At 33.7% G+C, this 14,941-nt stretch overlaps 2 protein-coding genes and 1 non-coding gene across 3 annotated transcripts; 1 reads left to right on the top strand and 2 right to left on the bottom strand.

Annotated features, from left to right (window-relative positions):
* Positions 1–165: 165 nt before the first annotated feature.
* Positions 166–838, top strand: PolE4 (DNA polymerase epsilon subunit 4). Its single transcript, XM_023173049.2, has 2 exons — positions 166–534; positions 584–838. Exons 1-2 carry the CDS (start codon positions 310–312, stop codon positions 722–724), a joined length of 366 nt encoding a protein of 121 aa, XP_023028817.1. The 5' UTR covers positions 166–309; the 3' UTR covers positions 725–838.
* A 3,352-nt stretch (positions 839–4,190) lies between these two features.
* On the bottom strand, positions 4,191–11,865 carry LOC111517003 (uncharacterized). The gene is made up of 5 exons (XM_023173068.2): positions 10,993–11,865; positions 9,966–10,427; positions 8,371–8,497; positions 7,614–8,008; positions 4,191–4,802 (listed from the first exon to the last, which is right to left on the bottom strand). Exons 1-5 carry the CDS (start codon positions 11,759–11,761, stop codon positions 4,297–4,299), a joined length of 2,259 nt encoding a protein of 752 aa, XP_023028836.2. The 5' UTR covers positions 11,762–11,865; the 3' UTR covers positions 4,191–4,296.
* Positions 11,866–12,392: 527 nt separating this feature from the next.
* TRNAL-UAA (transfer RNA leucine (anticodon UAA)) lies at positions 12,393–12,476 on the bottom strand. The gene has a single exon. It is a non-coding gene; the product is annotated as a tRNA-Leu (tRNA).
* Positions 12,477–14,941: the final 2,465 nt, after the last annotated feature.

Genomic DNA, 14,941 nt, shown 5'->3' with positions numbered 1-14,941 from the left:
ATTTTCTCACTATAGAAATTCAGAGAGAATTTTTGTTGAAATAGTAAATATTATGAATCGTATAAATTCCCATAGATATTTTAATATTTATGGAAATTCTTTTTCCTATAGATCTGCACCGCCATCTCGCGGCAATGGTCCCCTTCAATATAGACACCTTTGTCAAGGTTATCGATACTTATTTGAAAATAGAAGAAAAACCGGCTTTTTCAGTTCAATCACTTGACGAATTTTAAACAAGTTTTTCTCATCTTGACCAAAAATATCTAACAACCAAGCAAAGAAAACAGTAAGTTAAATTATATTGTAATGGAAGTATCGACTGGAAACGATATTGAAAATATCAATGTCGATGTGGAGCATTTAGATGAATCGAGTCCCGAAAAGGAAACTCCAACTTCACTAAAAGAAAATCCTTCTCCTAAACACAAATTCCTCCGTTTGCCGTTAGCCAGAGTAAAGGCTATGATGAAAATGGATCCAAATTGTACTGTGATATCACAGGATTCAGTGTTCCTGGTGACAAAAGCTACTGTAAGTTTCCAAACACCAATCCTAGCAGAATTCAAGTACTTTGTTTTAGGAGATGTTCATTGAATATCTGGCAAAAGAAGCCGCAAAGCCAGTTATAACTGGTAAGCGTAAGACGATGATGAAAAAAGATGTTGATTCTGCCATCGGAGCAATTCCTCATTTGTGTTTTTTAGAAGGAGCAATCGAATAACTAGTTAAATTTGAAACTAATAGTTTATGTGTTCATTGTTTAATTTAATATGTCATCTAATGATGTCTGTTACCAACTCAAAGATTTAATTTATTATATATTTTGGCATTAAAAGCACTATTATTTCGTTTAAATCAACAAATAGCCACTAAAATGACACATCTTGAAGAGAGGTGCAATTCTATTTGCATGAACCCTGCCTTGCTTACTGTATGAGGCTCAAGGTATCTTTCTTGAGCTTCTTGGTAGAAGATGGATGCGAAAGTATGAAAATGGATGTCCTTAAACCAACATAACAAAGCAGGTGAATGTCATCTGTTTCCAATAATATTTATACTATGATTACTGAAGTGTGTTTGTCATCTTTTTTTTAACGGTCTCTCCCCATACAAAAGCACCATCTATGGGATCAACAGGAAACTCAATCCTCTCAAAGATAAACGCGGCTCCTTTCGAAAGAGAGTGCCGAATAATATTGGTCCTGTGTCTTCTACTGAAGGTTTTGCTGTAAGGCAACTAGATGAAGCTTTGATCCAACCCAGTTGGAAAGTAAAGGTGATGACATCTCTCACTACGAGAACGCCATCTATGGTACAGACGAAAGATTCAATCCGTGAATATCAAAAATAAACGAGGCTCTTCAAGGGTGTCAGTTGCAAAGCCAGGCTTCGACATCGACCACTGAATGAGATTAATCTTTGACATCAACCACTGAATGGTATTAAGCTTCGACATCGACCACTGAATGAGATTTGTTCTCTTTCACTGCAAGGCTTGTCCTTTTTAGGATAGTTCAGCCTAGCGCCACCGATGATACCTTCGCGGGTCGAAACAGCGCTGTTTGGTGTTGAATCACATCTTCATCCAATCTTTGTAATTGTTGTATATTTGTCAATATGAACTTGATGTTCACAGACAAAGTATTCATGTTTCTAAGAAGACAATGTAAAAATACATTTTCATCTTTTGAAATTGGGCACCAATAATGTAAATGTGAGGACAGGATATATCTCAAGTCAATTTTCAGGGGGATGCTCTTTTTCTACAAAGTTGTTTTCTCAGAAACTGCCACAATATTTTTTTTTTAAATATTGTCATACTTTGAAATACAAGAAAATGATGTAAACCTTTTCATTTACATGTAGGAAATGAATTTTGTTTCAGAAAAATTTTTTTGTTACCAGTTGTTTTTGGAGAAAATGGCGAAAAGTTGACTTTCAAAATAGATTATACAGGAATACTTTCATTTGCTTTATGGATATTAGAAATTCAAGAATTTATTGCAGAGAAATTCTTTTCAGATTTTGCTCAATTTCAGTGTAGAGAATTTCAAATCCAAATAACTTATCGCAAGCATTTCTAAAATGAAAAATTACGATTTGAGTTTTTTTTTCTAAGGAGGTATCTGACTAACTTATTGAATTGAAAAGTAAGGATTCCTTTTGAGATTTGTTGAAAGTAAAAAACAAACTAAGGTTAACATGAAGACAAAACAGTAGCCATGAACTAGCACAGAAATTTCGCGATTTGAGAAGGAAATTGAAAAATGACATCAATAAAGCTCACACAGTATATCTAAGCAAGGTTCAGCAGGAAATTAGTAGTGATTCTAGATCATTCTGGCAGTATGTGAACAGTAAAAAAAACAGCATAGGTATACCAGGTAAAATGCACTTGAACAATATTGAATATTCCAATGGCATTGATATTTCTAATGCCTTTACAAAACAGTTCAGTTTATACAAATGACTGTGTTGATGGTTCAGCATTTACTGATAATACCAGTCTTGAATTGATATCTATGCACTGTATGATATCATTGATGCAGCTAAGTGTTTGAAGATGATTATATCATTGATGCAGCTAAGTGTTTGAAGATAAAAAAGTCAATTGGGCCTGATAATATACCACCATTTATTTTCAAAGATCTTGTCGACTTCTTGTTATATCCATTGAAAACTATCTTTAACCTGTCCTTGAAAAGCAAAACATTTCCTAATATCTGGAAAGAAGTAAAGGTTATTCCAGTCTTCAAAAAAGGTGACAAAACCGATATTATCAATTACAGGCCGGTAGTAGTTTTATCGACACTAGCCAAACTTTTCAAGACTAATTGTCAAGCATCTCTATAGATTAGTTTCTCCTAAAATATCACAGTTCCAACATGGCTTCATTAAAAAAAAGATCCACTGTTAGTAATCTTAGCAAAGTTACCCATTTTATAGCTGAAAACTTGGATAGTCGTGCTCAAGTGGACATAACTTACACCGACTTTGCTAAAGCTTTTAACGAAGTCACCCATCCAATTCTTCTAAGAACCCTAGAATAGAACCTCTAGAATGACTTTGGTTTTCATCCGAACCTGATAAAATTTTTCAGTTCATATCTATCTAATCGTAAACAAAGTGTGATAGTGAAAGGGCATAAGTCCAGTCCATTTATTGCATCGTCTGGAGTTCCCCAGGGTTCCAACTTAGGTTCTTTGTTATTTATTTTATTTATCAACAGTCTTGCAAACAATATCACATCATCTTGCTACTTGTTGTTTGCAGATGACTTGAAAATTTTTAGAAGAATTTCAACAGTTGTGCACATCTACAAAACGATATAAATCATCGTTGAATGGTCAAAAAAGAACAAATTGTTATTCAACGTTCAAAAGTGTAATACTGTGACCTTCTTCCGAAAAAAAGTCAGTATAACGTACAGCTACGAGATGAACGGTATAAAACTCAACAGGACTCGACAAATAACAGACCTTGGCGTTACTTTTGATTTTGAATTATCATTTAGATCTCATATACTGAATATAACAAACAAGGCCTCAAAGATGTATGGGTTTGTAGTTCGCAACTCTAGGCAATTCAACAATATTACCTGCATTCAAACATTTGTATATCACTCTTATCAGAAGCATTTTGGAATGTTTCCATTATCTGGTGTCCTCAATATAACTGTCACCAAGTATAGCATTGAAAGAGTTCAGAACAAGTTCCTGACATATCTTCAGTTCAAAGAAACAAGTAACTATGACCTTGATATTTCCAAAGTAGTGGTACTTGAAAAGTACAACAAACAACCTTGTCTTCTATCAAAAATCAATTTCAATGTACCTGCTTATGAAACTAGATCCTTTCGCACATTTTACATTGAATCCGCAAGAACAAATTATTTATCAAAATGCTCGATTAAAAGCTATGTACAATGCCTATAATAATGTACAAAATGACTGTGATATCTTTCTCCAAAATCTTGCTAGTTTTAGAAATAGGCTGTATGAAATTGTATAACTTTTGTTGAATATTTTTTTACATAACTTTTTTGTCATTTTGTTGTATGTAAAAATATATTTGTGATATTTACCTTTCCTACTCTGTAACTGGGCCATGTTCTGTAGAGTTTGTAAACTAATAAATAAATAAATAAATATTATTTCTTTGGAAGAGTCACGGCATAAAAAGTAACCTTCAGTTTTTAAAACTTATTTATTCTTTAAGCGCATTATAATTATATAATATAGCATTCTTTGCAAAAAAGAAAACATTCGTCTATAATTATTGAGATTAACACATTCACTTGTAGCCTTTTTTATTTCTACGTCGGGTGCCTTGGGCACCTTCCGTCTGTCCATAAAAACTATTCAGCAGATTCTCCAAGTCCGGCCTGCCCGGATGCAGAGTAGGCGTGTGTCTTCTAGGCTGGTTATGCTTCCCCAGAGAAATCCGATACTGAACGTGGTGGGAGTCCGGTTTGAGTTGCTTCATGCTACCTTTCTGGCATCTCGCCCACTCCGTTATGTCGTAAACGGCTCCCTCCATGCACGCGTAGTAATGCCAGAGGAATCCGAGAACTCTGGCTTCCGCCCAGATGTCTCCTTCTCTGGCCGAGTGGTGGATCTTACAAGTGTTGCAGTTTCTGGCTGCGTAACTCGGCCTGTCGATTCTCACCCGTTTGTGTTTGAAACCGCACGAACTACACCTAATCGTGTTGGCAGCAGTTTCGACCTTTTGCTGGAACTGCTGCAGCAACTCCGTGAGTTCGCTCCAGGCCTGGGCTACTTGGGCAGATTGAACAACACCTGGAAGAAAGTTAAGATAATAATTTAATATTTAACTGAAAGTGTATGGCCAGGTCCCTATTCAATTACACCATGCAGTGGGGGCCCTGAGGTGTGTGTATCGGATGTATGAGCCCACATAAGGTCTGCTCATTAATAAGGTGAATGTTCAAATTTCGCGGGCTGATTACATTCGATTAGCGATTAATACAGCAAAACTGTGTGGAAAATCATTAACTCTGAAACAGGTCGAAAAAACAAAATCTTAAATGAACCAGAAAAACTAACAGCTAACCAGATGAATGACTTCTTCATCAATAACATGAACACAACTCTACTGCACTACCCCAAATCTGATGTTGACCCTATTGCTTTTATGGATAAAAAAATGAACACAAATAAGTCGATGTTCTTTAGGCCTGTAACGACAGATGAGGTGAGGATAATCATAACCAAGTTAAAAAATAAAAAAACGGAAGATATAAACGGTGTGAATGTTTTAGTAAGAAAAAGTGCCATTGAATGTATAACTCAACCCTTAACAGATATTATCAATACCTGTCTAAGTGAAAGCTACTTCCCTCAGCAATTAAAAATTGGTAGAATCCTGCCAATTCATAAAAAAGGTGTTACAACTGAACCAAAATTTTTTCGAAAGATCGCAATACTGCCAACCTTTTCAAAGATTCTCGAACACATAATTTACGAACAACTAGTAAAATAATTTGATATAAATAATCTTCTGAGTCTTCATCAATTTGGATTTCGGAAAGGAAAATCAACGTCTGATGCAATAAACTTTCTCACAAATAGTATAAAAGACGCCTTTGATAACCAAGAAAAATATGTGAGCTTTTTACAGATCTTACTTCAGCATTCGATTCGGTAAATCACTCGATTTTATTGGCCAAATTAGATTTCTACGGAGTGAGAGGTGTCTGCCTGGACATGATGAAGTCATACCTTAACGAAAGATATCAAATTGTTGATCTAGGAAATACCAAAAGTGAAAAAAGAAAAATATTGAGGGGAGTGCCACAAGGGTTAATATTGGGGCCACTTCTGTTTCTAATATATATCAACGACCTACCTCACGTGATGAACTCGTCAGGCATAGAAACTATATTGTATGCATCTATGCAACCTTGGGCAAAAAAATATATAAAATAGATGATTCTCATATGATCCATACTGACATATTAGAAAAAGCTCGATCATGGTTTACACCAAATGACTTGATTCTCAATGAACAAAAAACAGAAACTCTAACTTTTGAAACAATTTGCTTAAATCGAGATAACAAAAATTCTACCAAATTTTTGGGAGTACAAATAGATTCCAACCTGAAATGGATAGACCACATAAATAACATGTGTAGTAAACTTAGTAAGACTGTTTTTGCTATCAGAAGAATTAAAAAAATAGTAAATCAAAGTGCGGCACTTGCAACATATCATTCTCTTTTTCATTCAGTCCTTAGGTATGGTATAATCAATTGGAATAATGCATCAAAGGTACATCTTAATAGAATATTTGTCATTCAAAAATCTTCAGTAAGAAGCATATTCTCTACCAATTATGATGAAAAGTGTCGACCAATATTTGTAAAACTTAAAATAATGACCCTATATTCAGTTATTGTCTATGAAAATCTGCTTCTTGTTCAACGAATCTTGTTGAATGAAGTTGCTCACAAGGATATACATCATCATGATACAAGAAATAAATCAAACCTTGTTCCTACAGCGAATAGGTTGAAAAGAACAGATAATATAGGAATTAAGCTATACAATGCCTTATCTGCCGAATTTCGTAACTTGCCATTTAGAAGATTCAAAAACTTATTGAAGAAAATATTAACCAAACATCCTTTATATGAAATTGATCAATTTTTTGAAGTTATCCAAGAAGAAAGAGACACTTTTGTGGTCACCTTACTCAACTTTGAATATATATAATACGTTAGCTATGTGATTCATAGTTTGTAAAAGCTCATGGCTTTACATTTTAGTCAAGTCTTATAAGATTGGAATTTTATCTTGTTAAGTTGTACTTTTTTTTTGTAAATTTAATTTATCTACAAGCATTTTTAAAAAAACTATATTGACAAATCTTACCCTCTCAAACCTATTTTAGAAATTGTATTGACGTGTCTAAAAACTGTGTTTCTTGAGACTAATAAAGATTATTATTATTATTAATACACTCGTCTCCAACATATGTTCCCAGTTTCAGTTATTTGGCTGAACTACCAAAAAAATTTTATTTTCCAATTAGATTGTAAAAAACCAACTATTGATTTGTAAGACTCCAAAACTTTTTAGATATTGTATTAACTCGAAATTTCAACTTTTTTATATCTGGCATAAAACAAACTAAGACAGATAGTCAATACTTTGGAGGGCCTTTAAAGTAAAGTTCACTAAATACTTTGGAAAAATTTCAGCAAACTAAAATGAATAAAAAAATAAAAAGTTCTAAAAAAAACTCTTTCATTATCAATTTTTATAATTTCTTAGATTTCCTTTTTAAATTAATTATATAGGTTTTTGGTTCTGAGTAACGATCTAAGAATACGCAGACTCCAAATACGGATCAATCAATTTCAGTATTGAATTTTTAATTTGACGTATGATTTTTATCATAACTTTAACTGTTTCATTTCACAGTTTTTTGTATCTATAGTCTTTCAGATTTTCATTATCGTCTTGTTGTACGACATCTGAAATATCTTAAAGAAGGAATATTATCATTATTTCTTTGTTGAGGTGTAGTGTTCCACACAAACTTCCATCCCAAAAATAAAAATTCAAAATACCCATAGGTACAAACCTCTATCATAAGACGTCCTTTGTTCAGGATCTCCGATCAGATTGAAAGCATGCGATAAAATCTTGAAAGCTTCTTCGGCCCCCACCTGATTGTTCTTATCAGGATGAACCAAAAACGCCTGTCGTTTGTAATACCGTTTGATATCGTCGTCTGTACAATTTGGGGAAACTCCCAGTATGCTGTAAGGATCTTTTCCTTTGCAAGCTAACAACCTTTTCATAGCTTCCTCTCCAGTCGTTGGCATGTTTATGTTCTGCGAATCGGTGGATTCCTTTTTTCTACCTTTGAATTTGTTTATTGTCCATTCGACTAGGGGAATCCCTTGAATAAAAGAATTGGTCGAGTTCACTAAAAGAGCACAGTTGATGCATATCCATGTCCACGAAATAGCAGCCCTGTAAAATTAGAATAGACTGATAATTAGTTTTCGTGGTTTTATAAAATTTTCACACTAGACACAAAGACTGTGGTTTAGAATATTAGCTTTAATATTATAACAAATAATGTAAACTGAAGGGGTTGGAAAGATTTGAATTGAATGGTTTGAATTTCAACTTAAATTCAAGATTGAAATTGCCCTGTTGAAAATTAAAACTACGTCTTGGATTATTCAAAAAAACAGAAAAGCAGTTGAAATAAAAAAATTGTGATTATCATAAAAGCACGATTTTTGACTCTGTAAACTATTGCAAACTGAAATCAAACATTTCTAGAACTTGCTACTTGAGATTAACTGTGAACAATAATTCATACTCACATGTCTCGGCTAATATGAAGACTCAAGTGACATATGTCAGAGATCAAATGAAACAGCCACAGCAGGAAAACCGTGAAGATTTTCCACCAGCCTTTAGTATAAAGCTTCACTTTCTGTCCAACTATACCTAAAAATAACAAATGTTTCAAATTCTATTCAAATTCATTCAAATATATTTATGAATGAGAAATGATATTAATGAAAATCACTAGTAAAAGTCATTGGCAGTTTAATAAATGCAAGAACTGCTTGAATTGTGAATGATGTTTGTTACACAGGAAATTTTTCCTGAGAGTAAAATTTCACAGGTAAATATAATAATAATAATTTTCATCTAGAACTTACAGTGTGTTAGGGCCGATTTAGACATCCCAATCCTTCTCTCTGTTTTAATTTCAGTCTTAATTTTAGTCTCAAAATGTAGAGTCTCGATGTTTTAATGTCCTTTTCTTAGTCTTTGTTCATACATTCTGACCCGGAAAGTTCACGAATTTTAAATTATAGGACTATGATTAAGACAATGTCAATAATGAGCATGTTCACAAATAAGTACTTCTTTTAACTAATCTAATTGAATTGCCCACAACTACAAATATCAGTTGATGGGTTGATTCAATCCAGTTGATTGTTGACTTGTCAGCTGATAGTTTTTCAATATTATCTTCAATAATAATTATTACACTACAAATCAAAAACACAAGCACTGCCAATAGAGAATGCTTATGGTAATAGGGTTAATTATTATACAAATTGAGTCTACAGGAAGCCACATTTATTTGAATTGTAAATTGTACAATTACTTTCTGATTGGTAACACTGTATGTCACATGTCTATTCTAAATTCCTAAGACAACAAAGACTGAGACAAGGACTAGGATATCCAAATCGGCCTCAAAAGTAACTGGAGATTTCTGAAATTTTGATTATAGTAATGAAAACAAAAATTGTGAATTCACATACATATTAAATAACCTTCATTCACTTAAGATATACCTTTAATAGGATTTGTTTAAAAAAAAAACTAAAACTAGTTTTTTCTTTTAACCAACTGTCATCTTCATAGAACAACAACTTTCAGAAGTAGAAACTTGTGCGAGCTGAAGATTAACGAGGCTTAACATTTCAACGTGCGATTCCTTGCACATTAACCAATTGTGAAGTTTTTCTATGCTATCATTATCTAAACACTTTTGACTGAATCTTTTTATATAAGTAACAAAATCAACAAGTCTGAGCAGGAGAGATCTGAATTATGTTGAAGAAATTTCATCTACGGACTAAAAGCTGCTTTTCATTGAATCCAAAAAAGATTTTATTAGTTTCAACTTGCCTGGCCTAAAATGTTCACTTCCACTAGTTGGATAATTATAAAAGTGAGGGGAGGACTTGAAATTTTCTTTACTCAGAATGACCTGAAGGATTTGAATTATGTATGTTGTGCTTTGTCAAGAAAAGTTGCATATTTGGATGTGTTCATTACATTCTGAATAATTTTTTGTTCACAAGGTGCTTTCAATACGCTGTGAAATATTTCATAGAGACTGTGAATAAAGAAAAATATAAAAGGCTGCAATCCAGAATTTTAGAAAACTTACCGAATGGAACATGATTTTCTCTCTTCCTAGTTCTTTGGTTCCTTTTACCAGGAGGCTTCTCACTACCACCAAAATCATAAAGTTTTGGTCTGGCCATTGGTTTGTTTATTTTCTTCAGACCATTTTTAGTTACATTAATTGTCTCACTTCTTGTATTATCAGTTTCAATATCACCAATGTCGTTGACAGTTTTATTCATCTTTCTAGCATTCAGTTTGTTGGAATCCTTGCCTTCCACTTTCCTTTTTTTCACGTCATCAGATTTACCGACTTGAGGGTCGGTAATATCATCTAACGAAGCCCACTTTCTGTTCATTTGACCCCCCTTGTGAGTCTTACTTTTGTCCTTGGTTTGATTCGAGATTTTGTCTGCCGAGATATCCTTTATATCATTGTTTGTGTTGCTCCTGTTCAGGGTGCTTCCAGCTTTTTGGCCCTTTTCATTTTTAGTACTTCTTTTACCTAAATAAGTAAACCAAAATGTTACTGAACCTACTAGGAATAAAATTAGTTTAAAAACATTACTAGACTTAGTTTCAAGTGATCAGAATAAATAATATCTAAAGTACACTTATATTTTAAAATTAATGATTACTTGGTCATTTCCATCAATTTTCTTTTTAGGCCGACAATTTGATGAGAAAATATTTGTGGAGTTAATCTCAACCTCATTAAGAAGGAACTCAATATATGCAACTTGTCGTTGAAATTATTACACCAAAAAGAATTCAATATTAATATAGTTCCCATGCCATTTCAGAAACAATATTCTAGTGAATATTCATTTTAACAATTCATGCTAGTTTCTGAATTTTTTTTAACTAGAAACCAAAAAACATTGTCATTTAGTTTCATTAACAATTATGACGAGTGGCCACATCTCTGAAAGCAGATCGGAGTGCCAAGTTTTAACTTCTGATTCATGAACCTCAGACATAAATATGAGTGTAATTGAAATTTTTCAAGAACTTGTATGAGCATACTAAGTACAAACTTCACTGAAAATTATATTCATTCCTATTCTTACCTTCTTTCTTCGGTTTACTTTCTTTTGCATCACTCTTCAACGGTTTGCTTGTAGTTTGAGGCACGGGTTTTGTTAGGACATCGGAGTAGCTGGGGCGCATCGGTTTTACTTCCGCTACCATTCGAGGTTTCCTCATATCACGATTAAATTGGAACTGAACATCCTCCAAGTGATCAGCAGTGGCAAATTTCGGTTCTTCACCTAGTTGATGAATTATATTCGCGTTTGTGAGATCTTGTTGTAAATCAAATACATTAGGATTAGGCGGGTAATTCTCAGAAGTACCAAAAGGAGAGTAAGTACCATTGATGGTAGGTCCGATCCAGTTACCGACAAGATCAAACAGTTGGCCTCGAGTCGATGAGAGAGGCACTGCGTCTTGATGGGGTTGCAGTGGAATATTGTTCAGCATTTGTGGAACGTAGTAGTCCCTTTCGAAGCGACCAATATCTGCGGCTCCGTTTTGTCTCATTTTATACATATCATACTCGGAAAGGTTATTGAAGTTTTTTTTGTACCCGTTTTGGTCAAACATTTGAGGATGTGGTGGCATGAAATTGAAGGGTTGTTGCGGGTATTGCTCAACACCAGCGTTGTAGTGGTTCATATAACTGGGCTGTTGGGACCAATTCAATTGTTCTGGGGGTGTTGAAGGTGGTGTGAATCCTAAATTAATATACTGGCCATCAGTATTTTGTAATTCAGCAGTCACATTTCCAATCATTTTTTCCATAGCCTCATTGCTACATGTCCGGTTGTTATCGCTCATGATTCGGAAAAAGCAATGTTTTTAAAATTTTAATTTACGTCTGGTTTTCATAAAACATTTTGGCACATAAACATATTTTTAGCGATACCTGTCATAGTCAATGACAGATTGGAATACGGTTACGTTCCGTTTTCGGTGTCTACCGGTTTCACATGGTTGTATGATTTAATTTAATTTGGAAATTGTATGATTGAATTTATATCATCAAAATACACAAATCATACCTTTTCCAACATTAAACACATCATTATGTATATTGTTATAGATACCGAATGATTTTTTTGTTAATAAAATATAAAACAAACAACTTTTGAGAGGTGATTTGTTTTAATGAAAACAAAATGATAAAAATAGCTGACAAACTATTCCCATTCAAATGGGTCGTACAACTATGAAACACTCAGTGCGATGGTTATTTGCGATTCGCAACAAAAATGGTAATATTCGGATAAGTATGATCGAGCCTAAGGCCCTCCTTTTGGAATATTTCGATCATTTAATGTTCCTTAACTTCTTCTCTCCTAAAATTTTGGAAATATTAATTTCAACTCAAAATTAAATGAGGAAGTTTAAAAGAATTGATGACATTATAAAGATACAGTAGTTTGCGTATTGTCTTAAAAAAAAAAGATGTCAGGTGTGGGGTTCGAACCCACGCTCCCTTTCGGGAACCAGAGCTTAAATCTGGCGCCTTAGACCGCTCGGCCAACCTGACTAGTGATAGTATCTGGTTGATATATTATGAAAACATTACTCTCTTGCACAATATGGCGAAATTTTTTTTGAAAACTTAGAATCAGTCCTGTAAATAGGTTGATATTTGAAACTTACCCGAATGAATGAATCAAGCTCATACTTCAATAGATGACTTGTGATTAGTGAAAAGCAACTGTGTTATATTGCAAAGGAAAATTGGCATTATATTTGAATTGGCTACAAGAGGCAAATTTAAAATCTGCTACTTCAGACTAGTAAAATGCAATTTAAACGCATTATTTTTCATCCGATATTTGCATTTTTTAAAACTTTCTCAAACATCTAATAAAATAGGTAGTTCAAGTTATTTCTGAAATTGTCTTTTTGAAAAGAAGGTTTTGAGTTTATTACCTTTAGAATTTTTTCTTGAGAATAAGAAAAACTGCCAGTATAAGACAAGAATAATGTGGACATTTTTTCATATAAATAATAAAATAGATTTGATTTGATAAGATAATGTTATTTGAAATATATTTGAAATATGATAATTTTTCTTTATGGAGTTCTGGTATAAAGCATTGAAAATTTCAAATAATAAAAATAGAAAAATTGACGCGCCTTTATTTTATAAATAACATAACGATTTTCCAAAGTATCCTGTTCTCTATAATAATTACCTCTGCTTTTGATGTGTAGATGGAGCAATCATAACTGAATTCACTCTAAAATTTGGACTGAATAAATCGTGGAAAATGAAATGGATACATATCTAGTCTAGTTTGAAAAATTTAATAAAAAAAAGTACATATTGTACATTTGGCGTAACGAATCTTTACACAGGCAACATAGATACTTGACGTGATATAACCTTATTTTCTTCTATAAGGGAAAACGAAGAAAAACTGTTAACGTTCGTGTTTGAGATAGCTCTTGTTTGGATGATGGCTAGTACTTAGTACTGTTTCTACAAAAAGCAGTACAGAGTACAATAATGGCAAACCCGTTGTGTCTATACATAGTTGATCTTTTATGAGCGGAGTTGAAATGGAAACAGTGCTGAGGCAACTTTCCATTTAATGGGAACAGAAATAAACTTCGAGCAGAACGTCCCAACGATATCTCATACGTACGTTTACGCATGATTCTCCCTATCTACACATCTAGATTTTGCGAGAAGGGTTGACGTTTGACGTTGACAGTAATTCTTCTTCTTCGGATGATAGTATGAGCCGCTGAGACGACCCGGCAATTAATTACTCAGCCTGTCAGGAGCTAATTAGTTGACAATTGATGAGCGTTTTATATCCAAATACATTATAAATACAGATATTCTCGAGAACATCAGATTTATGTTAGTTTCGCAAAACTCATCTATTAGAAATGAAATATTTCATATAATAACCTGAAAATACATTTCATCTCCTATGTCGCAGTTATCAATTCATTTTGAGAAATTATTTTCATAACACTGAAATGAAAACTTTTAAAAGATGTGTGTGATATATTATTGGAATAATAAACTTTGAATCTCTAAACAATTCTAGGGATCTGAATGGAAAATCTTTGGGATGTATTAAGTATGACACCTCTCATAAGTACTAATTAGAAATTGGCTGTAACAAATAAGATACAAAATAGAATATTCCTCAATGAATGTTCATTTGAGTTCTTATACGTACGGGACATCACGGGACATGAATTGGAAATACCTATGATTCGACTTGGGTCCCATACGTGGACAATATATTTGTCATTTTTGCTACAAATAGAAGCAAGTATATGATTTTGTGTATTGTCTAAACAACAGATTTCGTTCCGTGGTAGTAGACGGACGTGCCGATAACGTCCGCCCACAAAAAAGGTACTCGAATGGCATGTGCTATCGCGGGGCTTATTTTCGTGTTGTAAACTTCCATTGTGTTCAGTTAACCAATATGTGACAGTTTCAGTCAACATGTGAAGTGAGGGCCCCATTTACACACACCGCCGCCGGGGCGGTTTGGATAGCCACGTAAAGAGGACCATGTATGTGAAGATGAAAATCTGAAGATCTCCCGAAAAGGAGCGACTGATAAAAAAACGGAGTGATTTTTAAGAAAAAAAGCGCTTCCCCTACGAAAGCTCCTGTCAACAGGACAATTCTTGACAGGATGAAATTGGCCAAATGCGCCCGAAAGGGACCAATGGAGAGAGAGAGAGAGAGAGAGAGAGAGAGAGAGAGAGAGAGAAAGAGAACAGATTCCCAAATATAAAGTTTGCATATGAAATTGAAAATGATGAAAAGCTTCCATTCCTAGATCTACTAATTACGAAAAACGCTGTGTTGAAAATTTGACTCATATAAGAAAAATACTAGCACTTTCAAATGTGACCCGACAGCTTCGGGACTCTATTTTTGAAATATGCAATAGGTTTTGAGATACTCGCAAAAAACGAGAATCTCATTTTTGTTCAACTAAATTTTTTATAACTATTTGTTATCGC

This window comes from Leptinotarsa decemlineata, unplaced genomic scaffold (genome assembly GCF_025532065.1).
Source record: "Leptinotarsa decemlineata unplaced genomic scaffold, Ldec_3_MD MMD2_tig00001064_RagTag_RagTag, whole genome shotgun sequence".
NCBI classification, from domain to species: domain Eukaryota; kingdom Metazoa; phylum Arthropoda; class Insecta; order Coleoptera; family Chrysomelidae; genus Leptinotarsa; species Leptinotarsa decemlineata.
Note: the sequence above shows the minus strand (reverse complement) of the source record. Positions and strands in the feature narration are given on the sequence as shown.

What these genes read in the sequence shown, in the direction of transcription:
- PolE4 (XM_023173049.2), top strand. Translation starts at nt 310, where the DNA reads ATGGAAGTATCGACTGGAAACGATATTGAAAATATCAATGTCGATGTG. An exon ending in TCCTGGTGACAAAAGCTACT is followed by an intron (nt 535 to 583) that starts GTAAGTTTCCAA and finishes ACTTTGTTTTAG; the next exon opens with GAGATGTTCATTGAATATCT.
- LOC111517003 (XM_023173068.2), bottom strand. Translation starts at nt 11,761, where the DNA reads ATGAGCGATAACAACCGGACATGTAGCAATGAGGCTATGGAAAAAATG. An exon ending in CTTCATATTAGCCGAGACAT is followed by an intron (nt 8,009 to 8,370) that starts GTGAGTATGAAT and finishes CTAATTTTACAG; the next exon opens with GGCTGCTATTTCGTGGACAT. An exon ending in AAGGACGTCTTATGATAGAG is followed by an intron (nt 4,803 to 7,613) that starts GTTTGTACCTAT and finishes ACTTTCTTCCAG; the next exon opens with GTGTTGTTCAATCTGCCCAA.